Raw genomic sequence first — 20,112 nt, 5'->3', positions numbered from 1 at the left:
TTTTTGTTCTCTTAATGCCTGCAGTTTGAATCTGAGAGGCCATCACACTGAGCTGACTTCCTCCATATAGCAAGACTCCCTGCATTTTCCTTCACCTCCATTAGCATCCTATTTGCATCAGATCCAACATAAACACTGCTTTCTTGATGGACTCAGCTTAATTTATCTTTCTGATCTTACAGCCATTTATTTTCTTAGCTATTAAGATACTCATCCTAATCTTTATTTTGTTTCTGTCTCATTGTCTTGTGTTATCAATTCATCTTGTGGGAGCTTTTTCTCCTAGAACAAAAGCACTTTTTTTAATATTACTGTAAAACTCTTTGTTTTCCTCTTGACATTCTCCGAGAACTCTTTTCGGACGTACATTAGGAAAAAAAAAATTAATTCCATATACACATATAGGAAATGATGAAACTACACTTTAGACTTCGAAGAACATCTTGATCTTCTAACAGAAGTAAAAATATTTTAAAGGCTTAATGGGTGTGAATAAACTTTGTTGCAGGAAATGTTGGCTGTTTCTCAGCCGTCCCCGCAAGGGAGTGGAGCGAGCGAGGAGAGGCAGAGAGTCCTCTGGGAATAGGGGCAGTGCAAGACTCGGTCCAGAGCACTGGCTCTCTTTAGTCAGTGCCAAGTCTGCATCGCCATAAAGTCCACTGTGAACTCAGAAGCGCATCTTGGCACCTCAGGAGCTGCTGTCCCCCATTCCCCCGACGGGCGCTGTACCCCTCTATTCCCAAACCGAGCCCGGGCCCGTCCCCGCCCCTCCCGCGGCCGCCACATCCCACTTCCCACAGCCCGCCCCCACCGCCGCCGGCCACACCCCCTGCCCCGACGCCCCGCCCCCGCCGCGGGTCGCCGCGCTTTCATTGGCTAAATGTTAAGAGCGACAGGGCCGCTGGCCAATGGAGCCTGCGCTGGCGCCCCTGTGGCGCCCAATGGGCGTGCGCGCCCGCCGCCCCTGCCCGTCGCGGCCAGGCGCCGGGGCTGCGCGGTGCCATTCGGAGGGCGGGCGGCGCGGCGAGCGGATGGTGGTCGTTGCAGCTCTGTGGCGCCGGCGGGGGCAGGAGCTGGAGCAGGAGCTGGCTGGGAGCGCCTCCCCTCCTCCCCATCCTCCCTCCTCGGGCAGCGTGTACCCTCGTCGCGCCCCGCCGGCGACCACCCTGAGCCGGCAGCGCTGTACGATGTGAGCGGCCGCTGGGCTCGGCAGCGCCCCCGGTGCTCTCGACGCTGGGGCGGGCAGCGATGGCCAGAGCCTGGCGTGGGAGCAGCAGCCGCCGTCGCCGATAGGAAGCGCCGGGGGCAGCTGGGCAGGCGGCGCGGAGACTCCCTCGGGCCGTGCAGCGCTTGTCCCGCCCCGCCCCCTCTCTCCTTCCCCCCCTTCCTCCTCCTCTCCCCGCGGCCGGTGCATGCGGGGCGCCGGAGGCCGAGCTCGGGTTCCCCGCAGTCGTCGGAGCGAGTGACCCGCGGGGTCCTGCGCATCCCCGCCATGTCCTCGTCCAGCTCCTCCCAAACTCCCCCGTCCCACCACCAGCCCCCGCCGCAGAGGATGAGGCGCGGCGCCGCCGGGTCCCCCACTGCCGGTTGCGGCACGGCCGGGGGCCCCGGTAACGGCGCCGGGGGAGGCGCGGCGGGGACCAGCCGGCTGCTCCAGCCCATCCGAGCGACCGTCCCGTACCAGCTCCTGCGGGGCAACCAGCACAGCCCGACCCGGTCCCCCTCCGCCTCGGTGGGCAGCGGCACGGGGCCGGGGGGTCGCGGCGGGGGCAGCCCCCCTCCACCGCCTAGCGCGACGCCGCCGCTGGCAGCGGGAGGCGGCGGAGCGGAGCCGGGCAAGGTGAAGGGCAGGCAGCGGCGCTCGCCGGAGACCGGCGGCAGCAGGAGGAGCAGCTCACCTGAGAGACGGAGCCCCAGCTCCCCCGTGTACAGAGGTAAAGCACCGGGACAAAGCCGGTCCCGCTCCCCTGCCCCCCGGGCTGCCGTGTGGGCTGGGGCCGCCCAGCCTCCGGGCACCCCGGGCTCTGCTACCCGCTGTGGGGCTGCGTTTTGCCCTCCCCCCGGGCCAGAGAAGGTGGGAGACTGGGGGACTCCCGGCCCGGCCGGAACAGCCCCTCTGGAGCCTTGGGGAGCGAGGGTGGGTCCTAAAACACTCCCTCCCCCCACCCCCCGGGTCAGGTGTCGTGCCCGCGTTTGCCCTGCCAGGAGTGCAGCCGAACAGGGGAAAAAACATTTCGTCCCGTTGCTCTCCCTCGAGGTTGGGGGGAGGCGCCCCCTGAAATGTCATCCTCCGTCTCGGTCGAGGTGGAGATCCTGCTTGGGAAGAACACCCCTGTGCTCTCATCCGCGGGGCCTCGGGAGGACCGGAGCCGGGGCGAGGCCCAGGGGTCCCTCCGGCGGCTCCCCCTGCCCAGCCCGGTCCCTCCGGGGGCGAGCATCGGGGGCTCCGACCGCGGTGTTCCTTCTTTCTACCCTTGAGCTCGGGCCCTGGCAGCGGAGGTGTGTAGTAGAGGAACGAGCCTAAAATTAACCCACTTCCCTGTCTACAGCTGTAACTATTTAGTAGGGGTGTTAATGGGTTAGATTTATATCTGGGATGTCACAACTGAGTTCCAAAGTGTGTGCTAAACCCAAGCCTCAAACGCTCTTCCTTTCTGCAGAGCTTAATTTCTTAGACTTGCATTTTTATAGCATCTTAGGTTAAAAGATGGGATGTTTTCAAGCACAGACTCCAAAACAAGGAAATTCCCATACTGAGATGCTTAAAAACAAATAACAGTCTCCTTGTGATACTTAATACTGAATCCTTGAAATTCTAAAAAAATCCTAACCAAATAAAACCCAACTCCAAAACCAAACAAACCAACCTCCAGTGCAGCCAAAATAGGCCTGTAAAGTTGAAAATGTAAAACTGATTCCCAGCAAGTCCAACTTAACCTGCGTCAGGTTGTCTGTTAAATTATTGAATGTGTTAAAGTAGCAGTGGCCATCTTACCTCCCTCCCTCCTTCCCCCATCACTTTAGCAGTTGAATGAATCAGACTAAATGGACTTTTCATGTTATCCTGTTGTAGCTATCAGGTGTCTCACATCATCTCTTTCTCGGAACGTTTTATATGGTTCAATACCCCTCGCTTTTTCTATCCCTTCCATAAGTCTTACTGTGTTTGATTTCTGTGGCAAATTGTGGTCGGTGCTGGGTGCCAACATGTCTTGTAGCAGTGGAATCTTACCTTCTCCCCAGTTCCCCCCTTCAGTTTTTCTATGTAGTAAAACCTTACGATCTGTAGTATTTCTAACTTGGGCAGATCTGTCATTAGGACAGGGGCAGTTTTTTGCAAATGAGCAAAATGTCAGTGCCAGTTTGGCATAGTTAATTTGCCCTATGCATCTGTTTATGCAGATGACCAAATGGATTGTGTTATAATCTGAGCAGAGATACTTTGTAATTTATTTTTGAAAAAGATGATCTGTTTACGCAGAAGTTTTGCATGCTTGAAAATGGAACTGAGCTTCAGTGGTTTTGCTTCATTCAAGCTCTATTTTTAAAGATCATAGTTTTTTTCACGGTATGGAGCATTAAATGTAGATTTCCTTTTTTCCTTCTTAAATCTTTGGAAAATGCTAATGGAAAACTAGAGAAAAAAAAAGTCAGTGCATATGAGTAGCGATGGTGCTGATGATGAGCATTCTAAATTATTTAATTATGGGAACCCGGAGGAAAACATTGTAGTGGTGCAGTGTATAAAGTCTACGCTTAAGGTGTATTGAAGAGGGAGGAATGCAGGCAGTTACCTGCAAGCAAGGAAAATTACTGCAAAGCTGTGAAGTATTTTGTTACTGCATATGAATTTTTTTGTTGGAGGGGACATTTTAATTTTAGAAAGTGGTTTCAATCTTCTTCATCTGTGGGCTATTTTAGCCTTAATAAATCAGATTGTAGATTAGTACTGAATGACTTTTCCGTCACTCAACTTGGTTGAGCTTGTCTCCCGGTGAACCTCGTTAACATCACTCATAGCTTGATTCGGTTTAATGGGTGCAGTGTATAAAATCCTGAACGGTCCGTTAAGAAGCGCACCCTGTAATCTGTATGCGCTGGAAGGAATTCGTTCCCCCTCCTCCAGGTCAAGCCAGCTGCTGCTGCAGAAGCTGACATCCTCTAGCAAATCCTGAATGAATGAATGAAAACAACGTGATCGCCCTAATAATGACCACAATTGCACACGTCAACAGCTTTATTTTACCGAAATACAGGCACCATTTTCTAGCGGGCAGGGTAATAAGATACTCTCTTTCTTCAGTTTTGGGAATGAAAAAAGGTTTCCAACCCCCAGCCCTCTCTACCCCCAAAACCTAGATCTGTTTTTGCACAATTTGGAATATAGTTGCATGCCATGGGGCAGTATTTTGTCTTTGTTTCCCTGTGCGTTCCTCAGCATTTCAGTATATGATGTATGGTACTAAAAGCATTGCTTGTAGTCTATGTGGTGATAGTAGTATATAGAAAACTGATTGCTGAATTGGAGTGCTGCTGCAGTAATAATGGAGGACTTGGAAAAAAAAATTTAAAAATGTTCTGTTTTCAGACATGGACCATCTTGCTGTGGCTTGTTAAACAATGTGCTACTCCAGCTATTTATAGTTGTTATCAGTATGCAAGTCTTGGGGAAGTGGCTTGATTAAGTTTTTTTTGTCAGTTTTTCAAAGCCATTTCCCACTGCTGTAAAATGTGAGCTTAGGCTGTAGGTTTAATCCTGTTGTTTTTCTCACCAGGGCAGGAGATGTTTGTCTTTGGCTCTGCAGTCTGACTTGGATTGTTTCACGAATATGCTCATTCTGGAGACTGCTTATGATTCTGATGGATAGATGTTTTTTTCTTCTTAAGACACCTGCCCCTTCCCTGCCTTCTTTCAACCTTTTCCATTATAGATTCCTTGAACTGACTATTTTACTAAGCCATTTTGTTGTGGATATTTTAGTAATTTGCCAGAGGTTCTTTTTATAAAGGAGATTTCTGTGAAAACACTCCAGCTTTGAGCCTCTACAGGTCACTGCAACTACCATTGCAGACACTGACATCACCACTACATGAATGAAAGCAGCATGTTCTGTTTTTCTTCCCATCATCATCTTTTTCTCTCCCTTCTTTCTACCATGCTGTAAATGTTTTTGTTCTGCAGCAACACCCTGCCTGTTTAGAATGTAAACATTTAATAATTTGATGATATTTCCTTTAAGAAAATTTGGGTATTTTTAGTTGTTAGGAAACCGTCAATGCCAGTATTAGTATTTGGTAGTATTGATACTGAATGGGCAAGAAATCATGAATGCTATATACTGTTTTCAGGGTGCTAAAAAAAAAAAGGAAGAAGATAGGGAAAAACCTTCTGATACCGTAGGATAAACCTGCTGTGTGCAAGTCTGTTCCTTTCCTCTTTCTTGAAACATGTTTATTCCTTACTAGCAGATTTTTTTTTTTTTTATAGTGTGTGTTCATGTTTTGGAGAGTTGGCAATGGAAAAAGCGTCTGGTTGAATGTAATAACACATGGTTTTCTAAGAGGGAATATATCTGATAGAACTCTGAGTGCATAACATAACACAATCAACAGAATTTGAAGCTGGGTGGTTTATGACAAAGTACATTCCAGTAATAATCAAAAAAAGCCAAACCCTTGGACATGTTAAACAGAACTTATTATTTGCTTGTGGATGTGTCTTTTAAGAAAAAAAGCAAGTTGTTTTCTTTCTTGCCTTGCCTGGATAAAATCAGTAGTTTCTGTTGTTATGTAAAGTAGCTTGTATAAATATGAGAGTGAGTTTCCTGTTAGGGTGGCTTTTTTTCACATCGTGTGAATATTTTGTTTACGTGGAGGGTGTAAATGACTTCTATATGATTCAGGTTCAACATTTTTTTCATCAAATGCTTTGATTTGTTTAGTATTAACTCTGGTCGTACTGTAATATTACGCTTCATACTTTTCTGCCTTTCATTTACACAGTTTATAGCACAAACTTTTTTCCGTGTCAAATACTGAAGACAAACATTAGTTTTAAGGACATAGGAAAAATTCTGTAATCAATTTGGCTGTTAAAGGTTCCCAGTGTCTTTTACTTCCCAAAATAACTCCTGAAGCATTGCCAACATTAGTGAGAGAAAGGAATTAGAAAAGATGCAAAACAACTGCATAACCCAGTCCTGAGTAAGAAGTATATATATCTCTTTTTAGACTAGTGGAGTGAGGAGTGGCGTAAGACAGACAATATTGCTGATCTCTAGACTGGTAAGGGATATCAGTATTAAACCCCCCCACCCTAAAATTCAAACTTCAAAAGGCAGAAGTGTTTTAATAGCCTGGATTCAAGCCATCCAATATTTTGGCATCATAAGCCAAAAGATCAAGAAGACCTTTCCTTTATTTCTAACAAATGTAGGTAAGGAAGTAATTTTTGTGACGCTTCCTATTTCCTGATGCTTGAATAATAGCAGTATTCCCATAATTGTATGGCCAAAACAGTTTTGCTCCAGCTTTGTCCCTCTGTCTTCTCAAAATAGCTTTCATTGGAATATATGGTGAAATAAAAGACACTGGCTAAATTTGATCCAGTTGTCTTGAACTGCGAGGCTTTTTAGTTACATGTTTTAACATCACTTTAAGTGAGAATAGTGTGTTAGATGTCCTGTATAAATATGCTTCCTAAAACAAATTAATTTAGCTTCTTTCAGGTGTTAAACTGCAGGAAAGAAAAATAGATAGGTATTTTCTCCATTGAATTTGAGCAGTGCTGTGGCAAGGCGTTAGCTATGAAGAAAGAACCTCCCTGCCTCATGGAAAAAAATAACTTACAAAGTATATGCATATACCTATTTTAAATCACTACTTGACCTTTAATTCTTATTCTTTGGGTGTAAGCAAGTAATGTATGTGCATTATGTATGGCTAAACTCAAGTTACTTGCCAACATCTATGCATAGTAAAACAGTGGCAAATACTGCAGTTTGGTTTCTGAAATTCATGGTTCCTGTGTTTTGTTGTTTTCTTTCCCGTGATAGTGGGGGGACTGGAGGTTCTTAAAATAGATCTTAAAATGCAGAGAGGGTAGATGAAGGGAGTGTATCTTAAAATCTTACCAAAAAAATCAGTGTTTGCCAGGTGTAGACTGACACATTTTGCTGTATAGCTAAAATTCACAGTGGAAAGCCAGTTATTTTTAAAATGGAGTTCATGATACTACTCTATATATCATCATGAAAAAAATAATAAAGATAACTGATGAAGTAATTCTGAAGTTTAAGTTCAGTCTGGGCTTGAAAGCAGTAGTTGTAGCAATGCAGATGTATTGGAAATAGAGTATATGCTCCTCAATGTTTCAGTGTAAGTGAATATTTTAAATACTTTTTTAATGGGACTTCATCAGTTGATCTTCATCTGAAGAAGGTAATAACATTTTTTAACCTGTAGTGAAAAATGAAAGTTCCTGTTTAAATCAGTTGGCAATTGCTTCGGTAGAAAAGACTGTTGCCAGCACTTGACACAATAGTTAGTTCCCCATGGATTTTGCATATGTTGAGGAGAAGTTGTTAAAGTAGTAGGGTTTAAACATCAACTAGCGTTTTTTTTTAAATGTCTTTTATAGATGAATAAAACGATGCTGTATTAAAGATACACAACTGGAAAATTTTGCTCAAGGATTAAGATAGTTAACTGTTAATGATCGTTATCTTGCTTTAATGTTAGTGTTTAAATGCATTGAGTTCTCTCTGTTTCAGTGCTGCCTCTCATGTAAACTTGTAGTGCCTAAACAAGCTTAAGGCATTTCAATGGCTTAAGGCATTTTCAGGCAAGTAAAATATTATTCATATCTCATCATTAGAAGGGATACATCACAGCAACTTGTCAGCCTGAGATTATGCCCTTTTCTTTTGTGTCACCATTTTTAAGGTATGGGCAGTTGCAAAATGAAGAGAATTGGAAATTAGGGTGAAAGAAAATGGGTGATTGTACTTAATAATCTAATTCAGAGTAATAATTCCCAGTGTGTATTTACTTCTTCCCAAATTAGATTGTCCTTCAGTCATGCTTTTTTCCCCATCTGATTTGATTCTGAAATTCATTACTAGTATTTGTATTACGACTATTTTTGAATTGGAAACTAAATGCTAAAGTGTGAAAATAGCTGATGGGTCCTGAAAGGGATGAAAATTTGAGACTTCTGCAGTATGGATACCACACAGAGTATCATGATACAGTGTGTAATACCAATCCTTTTGAATGGTGAGTTGGTCTCTCCAGCTCTTATTTTTCCAAAGCTGTGAACTCATCCATGGAAGCATTAATCCATATTTGACACTGAAATACATGCTCTGTCAGGAACCCTTTCTTAATCTACCAGCTGTGTGATCTGGATGTAGGACTAGGGCTGTTTCCTTACATTGTCCCCTTGGACTGTTTGGTGATAACTTTGCTCAGACTGTGTCTGTCTTCTGTTACTAAGACAGAAGAAGGCATGTAACTCCTGGAAAATCTGGAAACACAGCCAGGCCAGGTGAGACCGTGCTGGGGAGTGCCCTCAGCCTGCTGTCTCTGGCCTTGTAATCCTGTCTCTGCCCTGGTCGTGTTCATTTCACTCCTACACTTTCTCTGCTCTTTTGGTATATGCACCACTTCTTATTAGCTGCTGCTGCTGCTTTGTACCAAACTATTGTCACCCTGTTAGAAACAGATTAGTTTTCTCTGATAGGGAGAAAAATGCACCCAGGAGGTGTGGGTGTCTACACGTAAGTTTCCTGCACAAACAATTTGTAAATAGAAATTAACCTAACCAGTTGGTGTTGGGTCAGTGAAGATGGTTTTGATGGAAAGTTTACGTTTTTTGTTGTAGTAGATCTCTTAATTAGCTTTCCATATTAGATATTGCTGCTTTGGAGACTGTACATGCTTCCCAGTAGGTCGTAAAATGTTATGAGCCTGCTAGTTTTGAAACCTTAATGCAGGGTACTGTATTAGACCTCCTTATTTAGTGTTGCATGTGTGCTAACAAATGATGACACAGGTGTTGGTGTTTATAAGAACGTAACTTTCACTGTTGTGAGTGTTAAATTGAGGAGTAGCTGTTTGCAATGGGTATTATTCTGTGAATCAAATACAAGTGAGTGATTAACAGCATTAGTTCTTATATGCCACTTGTTTTGCACAACCTGAAGCTGGTTTTACCCAAACTGCATATTCTGTTTCCTCTTTAGGAGGTGTGTCATATTTTGCTCATAAGAGCAGTGACTAAGAACAGTATGATAGCAGCTCTGTCATGGTTCTTGAATAATTTGAAATCCCCTGTAGGATATTTTCTTCTCAATCTGCAGCGAGATAGTGTAGACCAGAATAATAATTAGTTAAGTGTCCCATTCCTTGAACAGTGCAAGTCGCCTGCATGAACAAGGTTAGCTTCATCCTCCTTTCCTTTGCTCACACCACCAGGCATTAAGCAAGGAGATTAGTTGTAGATGCACTTCTGAATTTCAAGAATTAACACTGATTTCTGCCTTCATTGCAAGATCACTAGTGTTCATACTACAAACTTGAAACTAATTTATGCAGTATGTCTACATCTGTCTTTTAGAAATGTTTCCTGTAAAAGTAACTGCTCAGTTGTGAACCAATTAAATGGTATGGCAATATGGGTATTGTCATTGTGTGCCTTTTAATCTCCGTTTTGGTGTACAGTGCTTATTCTGGAATTCTGAAATAAATAATTTGTGAAGGTTTGCTAGCTGGCTTACCTGAATACCGTCATTTTTAAGAAAGCTTCATGGTTAGAAAAAAGCTAAATATTCTAATACAGATGCTTAGGCTGCAGTACTAAAAAAAATTCAAAACTCTAATTTCTCAACCTTTGGAGACTAAGCTGTGATTTGGAAATAATGTATTCTTACCAGAAAACAAGTTTTGATTATTCAGTATTTGATCACTAGCTAATTCAATGAATTGTAGTCTGCAGAAATTAGTCTGTAAATACAAACTCTACTTCTTCAAATTATGTCATGCAGTCAGCAATTGGCTACTAAGTGCAGATATACGTGCCCAGGTTTGTGAACGTGTAGCTCCCAGGGATAACAGTGCAGTTGCTTTCAATAGATGAAGCACTGTACCCGTGCAGGATCAGAAATGTTGCTGGATAAACCTTGTAAATTTTGGACTGTGTTTCCGGACATCAGGCCACAAAGACACACAGTGTGGAGGAGCCAGCTCCACAAGACCTGTGAGTTTCTGTAGGTATTTGACATGGTCTCAGTAATACCCTTTCTGTACGTCACAGCAGACCTCACTAACCCAGTAAGACTAGAAAATGCTGGTGATTATAGCAGGTATCTATACTGTGGTGCAGTGTGTGCTCTGGAGGGATTTGGTGAGGGTACTTCTTGTACAGAGTCAGCTTAAATTCAGTGCCATGTGTCAGCTAATCAGTCTTTCTGGAGCCCTGGAAAGTACATTGTGAAACCCAGGAAGCTTTGCAGTGTTGACGCTATGCATTTAGGTGTTACACCTCTGTATCCAGCATATATTATTCTAAATCTTTTGTTATACATGTTGTATATCTTAACTTTCTGCTTTTCAAAGCAATGGAGAGTTGACTTGGTCACTAAAAGTTAAACCCAGCTTTATGCTGAGTGCCCCGGAACAGACTTTGACCAGTGTGACTCTAAAAATATCAGCTAACTGCTGAAGAATGCAGAATGAAACTTAGGTTTACACAGTAGTTGGGAAGCTTGCCAGGTTAAAGGAGAAGCTGTCTTCACAGAAGTAAATTTCTGTTGAAGGTCTTAAATTTTCATTCTTAACTGATAGCTGTGTCTGCTTAACTGTGGCAATTGACAATGAAATACCTTATACTTTCCTTCTCTCATCCTCTGATTTCTCTGGTATTTCACTTTCAGTGGCTCCTTTTTTGTACCTGATACTGTGCCCAGAATAATTATCTTTGCAATGTTTTCTTCCCCCACAAAGAAACCATAAAATACGTTTGAAATACTTGATGTTCTTTTCAAGGGGGACAAGAAAAAGTCCTAATCTGAAAGAGAGAAAATTCTAATGGGCAAAAATGTAATTAACTAATGCATGTTGAAAAGTAATGTGTATTTGAGAAATATCCATACAAGGAAGTGACTGGAGACACATATTCAATGTAGGACATTGTCCACACTGGAGATCCAAATAAACTTTAAGCATTACTGTAAGAAAGGGAGACTCATTCTTTCAAAACAAATTGTTTATCAATGTGTGCAGTCCATATATTATTTAAAATATTAGATGTGAGAAACTGATGCATATATCTACCTGAATTTCTTCCAAAGACAGATATAGCCTATTAAGATGATTGGAGTCTCATGATTTTGTTTAGTGCTGTGTATAGCCTTTAATATGAAGTTGAAGGATGCAGAGAGATCTTTTGATTGCAGGACTTGTAGCAGAAACTCAGATTGGCCACATTGAAGATAGGAATTACCAAGTGTGGCAATTGAAAATGTGGGAGAAGGGGAAGAAATGATTGTGCTGACACTATATATACAGTAAATGTTAGATCTAGCCTTAGTTTAGTTCTGCAAATTTGCATGCATATATAGCAAAACAAAAGATCCTACATAGAGATATTGTTTAAAATCTATAAATCTGGAGTAAAGTTTTGGATTTCAGAAGGAAATAGTTCGAAAAATTGTCTGACAGTGTTACACTGTCTTCAATACAAAGAGAATCTGTTTTAATGAAAAATGTAAACACTATTGGAGTCTTTCAGACATAGAAAACCTCAAGGATTTGATCTGATTGTTTGGACACTTACCTCAAAAAGGCTGCTAGGAATAAACAGAGAGCCTGCAAGATACAGCAGGGAGAACTGAGGAAAGAATGTCGTATTATCAATCACTTTTTGAAAGTGAGAATTGTTAAAACCCGAACAGACTTAGACTTTTTATGCTTTAAGACAGACAGTAGAAACAAGCAAATTGGAAAATAAGGAAAAAGTAGTTGCAGCTGTTCGATACCAAGAAAAAAAGATGAAGAGTGATCTGAGACTGATTTGCTAGAATGTATGGTTTCAAAATTAACTCTAAGGAGTAGTAGGAAAAATCTCAGAGGAAATAACACAGATTTTTTTTTAATGCTTTCTGCTCACAAGAACAAAGTCTTAAGAAATCACTTCCATAATGGCAGTGATTTTTAACCCAGAAAGATTTAGGAAAAAAATTGTAAAGGATGAGAGTAATTTGGAATTAGGAATAACTGAGACTATAATAAATACAGATTGCATATTTTAATAAAGTCAGTTCAGAGATCTCCATTGCAGGATTTTAGAAAAACCTACTCAGAAATTGACACTTGCCTTCAAATTTCTAAGGCAGTCTTGTAAATAGGAGGTGACACCATTTGATAGTAGATACCTGAGCATAGAATGTACAATGCTGATGTTTTAAATATGTGAAAAACATTGCATCCAGTTCTAAAATATAGACACCAGTTGGTGAAACTTCAGAAGAAATTTGAAGGGATGGTGGAAACCAGAGAGAACTGTTGAAGTGCAAAATGAGCTTCCAAGTTGTGTCATGCTAACTTGGTGGTTTTGTTAGGAAAACTGATTTCCTAGATGGGAAGTAGATCTTATCTGCTTAGGCAAATTTTAAAATTAGGGTGATGAAATGCTTCATGAATTTTGAGAGGTTTAATTAGTATGCAGGAAGATTATGCAAGAAGAGTTTAAGAACCATGGGAATTGAAATAATAAGTTTGAAAAGTGAGATTTAAAAGTTAAAAAGAAAAAAGGGGAGGTATATGTATGTGAGGTTGTACTTGAGCAGAATATCTTTTCCTCAAAGGAGGAACATCTGATTTGAAAATGCTGGAGGGTGGAGTTGAGTGATCATGCCAACAAGAAGTGACTGAAAAAGTACTGGGCCCAGGGCAGGTCTTGCATGAAGAGTAGCTGGCCACACAGGAGCCTGATGAGGCATCATATGGGATCCCTCACACTCCTCTGGTTCTCCACAATTCAAGAAAGGTAGAATCAAACTGGAGCAGACCCAGAGAAGGACTACTAGGTTAGGAGTTCTACCGTGTGATGTTAAAAAAATCTGCTCTGCGTGAAAATACAGTTGCTTTTTTAGAATCCAGGGCATGGAGAGTTGAGAAGAAAGAGCTGAAGTTAGTGCTAGGACACGATTAGTGAATTGGTTTGAGATGGTAAATGTTTATATAGAAAACTATAAGTAGACTTGAAACCATCAGGGGAAAAAAATCTTCCTGGATCACATTTCCAGTAGGAATCATGAGGGCAAAATACTCAGATGCTGTAAGACTGAGTTTGTAATCTTTTTTGAAGTTATTGTGTTTTGTCAGTGATAGCTGCGAAGTGGGCTCCAGGTTTAGGAAGTTGTTTCTAGTCCTTTGTTTCTGTGTCTTTAACTGATAATGAAAAGGTAATTTATTTAACCATTAAAGTTGGACACTGATGTAGGCAATCAGTTTTAATCTGGTTTTACATTTCTGTTTTTCAATATTTTTTTCAGATAAAATTACTATTCTTGTTTAGTATACTTAGCCCTAACTAGGAGAATGCTTTCTATCTCTAATGGTGATCATTATGATGGCATTGTATAGCCCCTGTGCATTGATTACAGTTCTTTGAGTATTTTGATTATGAAAATGGTGAATCATGCATTCTGATTTAAGTTGTTTAATTTGTTATGTCCAGCTGCATTTTTATGGAAAGTGGAATTAGAATAAAGTGTTACAAACCCCTCACTTTCTCCATCTTATTAGATTTTAAGTATTGTTGTTATAACAACACCAGACATCCATTCAGTGTCACCAAATTTATTCAACAGAGGTGGTAGTTTCTTTAGTTACTGAATTAATTGTGTTTATAATGACCTTCAAGACTTTGTTTATTAATATACCGGAAGAAAAAAAATAACACCCCAAGCTTTAGTACTGTTTTTGGTTCCCAAATTGGTTCTCAGTATTGGATAGATAGAATAGATCATTCAGAAGATCTAAATTAATGAACTAAAAGGAGGAAAATTTTCTGTATCTACTGAAGTACATAACAGTTAATGGCCAATTGTGTGTTTTGGTGTGTTTTTTCTAAAGTACTTAGCTGCTGAGCTCAAATCAATTTTGTTTAAAATTCTTAAATTAGGAACGTTTTTAGATACTTTATTAAATGATACTAAATTTAGGTATTTGTGTGGTGTTTAAAGTTGAAGTAATAACTAAGAAAAAAAATTCTAAACATGTGAAATACATAAAAATCTGAAAGATTTGAAAGTAGTGTTTTACCTACATGGCGTCCTGTTAGAAGAGTGCAAATGTGTAGGTTACATCTGTTGAACAAAGCAGGCTTTTGTGATATTAAATGCCACAGGTCCTATACATGCCAGCAGTAATCCTTGTTAGACGAATAACTTAGCTTTAGAGCACTGAAACTTTCTGCCAGATGGTTTGTTTACTTTTCTTACTGAGATTAGAGCGTTCTTTCTATGTTTGATCCTAAGGATAATGTTGATTTTAAACAGGGGAGTTTTGCTGTGAACAAAATCTGACTTCTGAAAGATATTTGCAGTCACGTTTTACTTGATCTGTAATTGATTGGAATAAGGGACAGGAGGCAGAGACCTTACTTCAACATACATGCATAGGCAACCAAGATTGAGTCAGCTGTAGGTCCAGTGAAATATGCCAGCAAATTCATCCAACGTGTCCCGCTTCCTCTGGGAATCTATAGCCTAGCTCTGTGCCTTGTGCCTTCTTGCATGTGCAGTTAGGTGAATGGAGCTATGTGTCCTTGAAGGGTTGTGCATGAAGCCTATTTGATGGAAGGAAATGCCTTGGTATGCTGGTTGGATTCAGTGACTAATGAGAAGACCTCTTCCCTCTCTAGGTGTGTTAGTCATATTGATAAAAGATAAATCAATATGGTTGATTTCTAAGTCCTGTGCTGTGGGTCAGTGTGTATGATTTTCCTTTGAAGCACCAAGCTGGTTTTGTTTTACTTTGTTTTCCCAGTACAGGCTACCTCCTGTCTTCACAGACTTGTGTTTTATACAGTTCAGTTTGAATCCTCATAAGCCTTGTCAGGTATAAAATCAAATCTGCCCTGACTACCAAACTGTAGAATGATCTGTGTGGAAGACTAGTTCCCCTCTTTATTTTTTTTTCTCTCCTGAAGATTTTTGCATGTAGGAAGAACATAATTCATGGACCTGGATTTCTGAAAAGACCTTAGATCTCATCAAGAGAGATCTTGTTTTCTGCTTTTTCAGTTTGGTTGTTGGAGCCTTGGTTAGATTATGGTGCTGTTCTGTGCCTTTTTTATTCAGTTAGGATAATGAGAGGAAATTAAGAGTGGATTGTGTCAGTCTGTTTAGAGTATTTACTTCAGAATGTCATTCTCTCTTCATTTTTAGTCATTCTCTCTCTTGATTTCTAAAAATAGAAACTTGGGAATAATTTCTGAAGTTGGTACAACTGAACCAAAACCAATGTGGTGCACATAATGAAGACAGACGTTGTATGGAGCTGAATGTACAGTACTTTTAGAGATGTATCAGAAGGTAACTTAAAATGACTGTGTCTTCTTATATCCTCTAACAAGTATAATTTTGGTAGCAAAATATTTTACTGCATTTTAAATGTTTGAAAAAGCTAGTGTTTTGCTTTGTTTTAAGCTGTTAAAGATATTAAGCTGTATAATTTGAAATTATGAAGGAAAGTGCAGTAACTTCACGTCTTTTCAATTACATATTAGACTGTAGTGTTTTTTTTAAGATGCTATTTAAAATCCTATTTTTAGTTATTTTCTATGAACAGTACATGGGAAACACTGTGCTCTGAACCATTAATGCAGTCATTCAGCCAGTTTGCAGATTGGGTCAGAAACAAGTCTGTCAGTCACTGGCAAATGGGAAATGTCTTTTGAGCCAGTAGATCTGTCCTCTGGAGTAAAACTTCAGGGTACCCCAAATCCCTTGTTAATCTTTTTCATGAGAGATTTTGGCTCCAGTTACAAGAGAAAAGCCTTCTTGAGAGTGAAGATTGAAATATTTTTTTTGAATGGCCTCTAAATCCCCATTATTCAGTTTTTTTCCTTGCAAAGTCATAGAGACAAGTTCTGCAAATAAACATGCACCAGTTTGATCATCTACCTATATAATCAGAGCAGAAAAGAACAATCAGTTATACATTCAGGAATCAGTGCAGTGTCACTATATACTTGCTTAAAAAGCAAACAGAAAGGCAAACCCCCTTGCCCAGACTTGTCCTAGACTTACTCGTCTTGAATCTGAAAATCTGCTTGTTGTGGTACTCAAGGAATCGCTGTCCAAAGCAAGGAAGAGGAGAGGTGTCCATCTTTCATGCTTGTACAAGGTGTAACAGAAGAGGGGAATTTTAGCTACATGTGTGGAACAGTCATCAGTAGCTGCTGTGGGAACTGTGGCCTAAGTGGTGTTGGGCCATCCTTCTTAAAGGTCACCGTGGGTCACCATTCTTTAATATTCAGCTTTCCATTTCTAGTTTATGATTTCTTGGACTGCATTCCCAGGTGCTTCATTATTTAAGAGGCATTTACACAGACACTTCTGCATCTGGTTGGGTTTGTAGATTGTTGTAAATTTGTTGTCATGCCCAGTAGGAATGCTCTAGAAATACCTGATACTCGTTCGTAGGGCGATATACAGTCTCTGCATATCTTTCAGACCGGACGACTAGAACTCTGACTTTGTGGCTCTTGAAAACTGTCTTAAGCAGACTGGGGATGTCCACTGAAGTGAGAACTTCCAAGAGTCTTGAGTATTTTTGGAATTAATATTCATTTCATATGTAAAATCTGAAATTCTTCAGGAATGGATGAGTCCTAAGCTTGGGAGTCACTTCAGTAGTAGCTCTTAACCAGAATGTTGTGTAGAGTGCTGGTAACTAAACTGAAGAGAAACATCTCATGAAACTTTATTGTGGAATTTAGTACTGATATTTCACAATGTCATAACTTGGCTTCTTGGCTTGATAGTTTAAGTTAAAACAAACTTTCAAGAGAAAAATCAAGATCTTACTGCAAGAATGTTGTCTAATCTTATGGCAAGAGAGTGTCACAATTAGCTGACATCAATAATGAGATGACAATATTAATACTTCGTGTTTTTGACTCAACTTGAGAAGAGTCTCTGTCATCTGAGAAGTTCCTAAGGTAATTTAGTCTTTTGAAGCTGGTTATATCCATGCAAGGATGTGAATGGAAAGGGTCTTGCCAAACTTGAACAGCATTTGCTCACTGCTGAGAGAAAGATGGGAAGAAAAGATGCTGATAGACAAGCTCTGTTGGATTTAGCTGAAGCAGTTTTTATAATGCTGCCAATGCTCTTCAGCTGCAGGTGATTTTCCTCCATGTATGTGTGGCACAAAGCATTCTTTAAGCTAAAAATGGACTGTGAACATGGCTTTCAGATTATGCACAGGTTAGCTGCCTCTATGCTGCATGGGAAGGCAAGCTCTTCATTTTAGAGCTGTAGCAGATGGTTTTATTTGAGCCCTATGTCCTTTTCAAAAGAGCTGTCGTGTTAGTCTCTTACTGAATTACATTTTGCTGTCAGAGAAATGAAAACCTTTTTTCAGTCAGTCTAGGTGGTATAACTAGGATTCTCTTTGCTCTCAATCCAGCATGCAGAACTGTGATTTCATGCAGTTTATTTTAGTTGGTTCCTGCTGGGAGGAAGGATCATGCCGAATTTCACCAGCTGTAGTATTGAGGTGGACCCTTCTGTCATTCTGTGTAACATTATTTATAACTAGAATAGTGTAGCAGTAGGCTCTAAATACATGCCATTAAACTTGTGTCATATTTTAAATAACACATGGGGTATTTTACCTTCCTGCGAGCTTATATTTTGCTTTTCTAATTTCTAGCTGACTTTTTCAGGTAACATTACACTGCTTCAGTGCTGTTCTCCCAAGTTCACCTGTTCTGGAGGTAGAGCTGAGCTTCTTGTGAGATGTGTTAGATGTTACTGAGGAAGACAATAGAATCCTTCTTACTCACTCATTCATATGCTTAGATATTGTCAGATGAGGTGTAGTCTGAAACTTGCATAAAATCAGTCTATAACTTTAGAGATGTCTTGATAGTGTTGAAACCTTTTTGAATGCTGAAGTCTGTTGGCTGTGTCCAGGAGCTGTTGAAGTGCTTCAGCTGTCAGATGGTACTTGATTCTGTGAGAAGCATTAATTTTCTATCCAGAGAAAGTGATTTGGTCTGGAGAAGGATATTCATGACAGTAGCATCAACATTTCATTGATAATGAAAGTTTGGGGAGAAGTGAAAGTTTTGTAGTAGCTCCCTAGCATAGTGAGAAGCCAGACTTAGGATGAGGTGAGAAAAGCAAAATTAAGAAATAAATCCTGAGAGCAGGTTTAATATTTAGAGAACAGTTTAAGCTGATCTGATGTGCCACTGTTGTGGTCCAGTACAATGGTGCTCTCCGTGACATCCTGTCATCTCTAAGTACATTACTGTACAAGACAATTTGTCAAATGCTAACTTGTAGACATCCCTTCAAATTTCATGCTTACAGATCCCTTTTTCTGTATTTTTTTATGATCTAATGATATCAAGGGGGAGGAGCTGAAACTATTATTGAACAGAGCTCAATGCTGCTGCAGCCTTGCTGTTCCTTTTCGCTCTCCTGGGGTTGTTTCTGCCCATTCTGTTATGTCAGCTCTGCCTGTCACGGGGAAAACTGTGTATTTATGACTTTGAGGGAATGCATTTTAGTTGTCTTTATGTTTAACTCAGTGAATCACTGTAGTAGGTGGGTTCACATATCTGTGCATGCCGTCTCAAAGGCAATGGAAAGAGCATAGACAACAGTGGAATAGGGATGGCATTAAATTAGTGTTAACTTGAATTGGTTCGTGCATTTGAGAAGTGGTTTGTTTCCTGTAAGTCATAGGAATGCTGAAGAAGAGTAGGGACTTTTTAAACCATGTCTTCAAGTTTTTGTTTCCCTGGCTTTAGGGTTTGACAGTGTCCTGCAGTCCACTTCCAAGATTACCATGGAAAAACAAAAATGTAGTAACTTTTGGTAGTGCCTTTTTTTTCTGTTGTGTTGTAATGGTATTATGTTAGTCGTTATGGGATTGCTGTTGCCTTTCCTCTGGGTGTAGAACAAGACACAGACCTTAGCTCATTATCTGATTGTATATATTTTATTTGTGGTTTTTGGGCTTGTGCTTTCTTGGTTGGTTTCTTTTGGCAGCAAGACTTTTTAAATGTAAAGTTTGCAAAGGTATACTTAGTCTTTATTTCCTCATCTTCAGACATTGTCTTTGCCTGTTTATCTGTGCTTTGTCTCTAACTTATTTTAAAAAGTGTTTTTGAGAAATTTTCAAAACTTGGGCTACCTAAGAGAGTAGCGTAGTGCCATAGCATGACAAGGACAGTTGGAAGAATGCTTTGTAGCTATGTACCCCTTAGGTACACTTGTGTTTCAGTGCAAATGTAAAAACTAGTTTCATTTTTAAAATTTGTCATCTTTATTTTGGATTTCATGCTGCTTTTAATTGTTCAAAGATATTTCTTAAAATGGATATTGGTCACAATTGGAATTCTGTAAGGATAGTTCTGTTTGAAATGGTAGGGATTTGATTTATATTTAAGGCAGTCAGAACAATTATATTGCATAAAGGGCAGCATGATGTATTACCATATATCCAATTCATGCCATTATTTAGAATTCTTCACTTGAAATGAGTAGCTAATGAAGTGTTTCAGTGGCTTATATTTGTCTAAAATGGTCTGTTTTAACATTGTCATGTTCATATATCTATAACCATGCTGTATTAGTGCAAGCTATACCCAAATAATTATGCTGAATGTTACATAACACATTGATGATTGACTCAGCCTTTGGAGATCCATCAGTTCTAGGTGATATTGAAAATGCTTGTGAAGGCCAGTGGCCATGTTTGTATTCAGAAGTGTGCCAGCAGGTCTGCTCTCATGTTCTGAGCAGTGAGTAGGGTTTTGGTGGGTCAGATCAGTGCATAGCACATGATTAATTTGGAAATAAG

General features: G+C 40.5%; 1 protein-coding gene across 4 annotated transcripts in view; it reads left to right on the top strand.

Annotated features, from left to right (window-relative positions):
• Positions 1–998: 998 nt before the first annotated feature.
• The window catches only part of GLCCI1 (glucocorticoid induced 1), a 52,181-nt gene continuing 33,067 nt past the window's right edge, over positions 999–20,112 (top strand). For all 4 annotated transcript variants that reach the window (XM_064676581.1, XM_064676560.1, XM_064676570.1 and 1 more), the window contains exon 1: positions 999–1,934. In XM_064676581.1, the coding sequence (XP_064532651.1) occupies positions 1,493–1,934 (442 nt within the window). In that variant the 5' untranslated portion in view covers positions 999–1,492. The remainder of the gene's footprint in view (positions 1,935–20,112) is intronic.

This window comes from Pseudopipra pipra, chromosome 1, assembly GCF_036250125.1.
Source record: "Pseudopipra pipra isolate bDixPip1 chromosome 1, bDixPip1.hap1, whole genome shotgun sequence".
NCBI lineage: Eukaryota > Metazoa > Chordata > Aves > Passeriformes > Pipridae > Pseudopipra > Pseudopipra pipra.
This window is presented reverse-complemented; position numbering and strand designations above follow the sequence as displayed.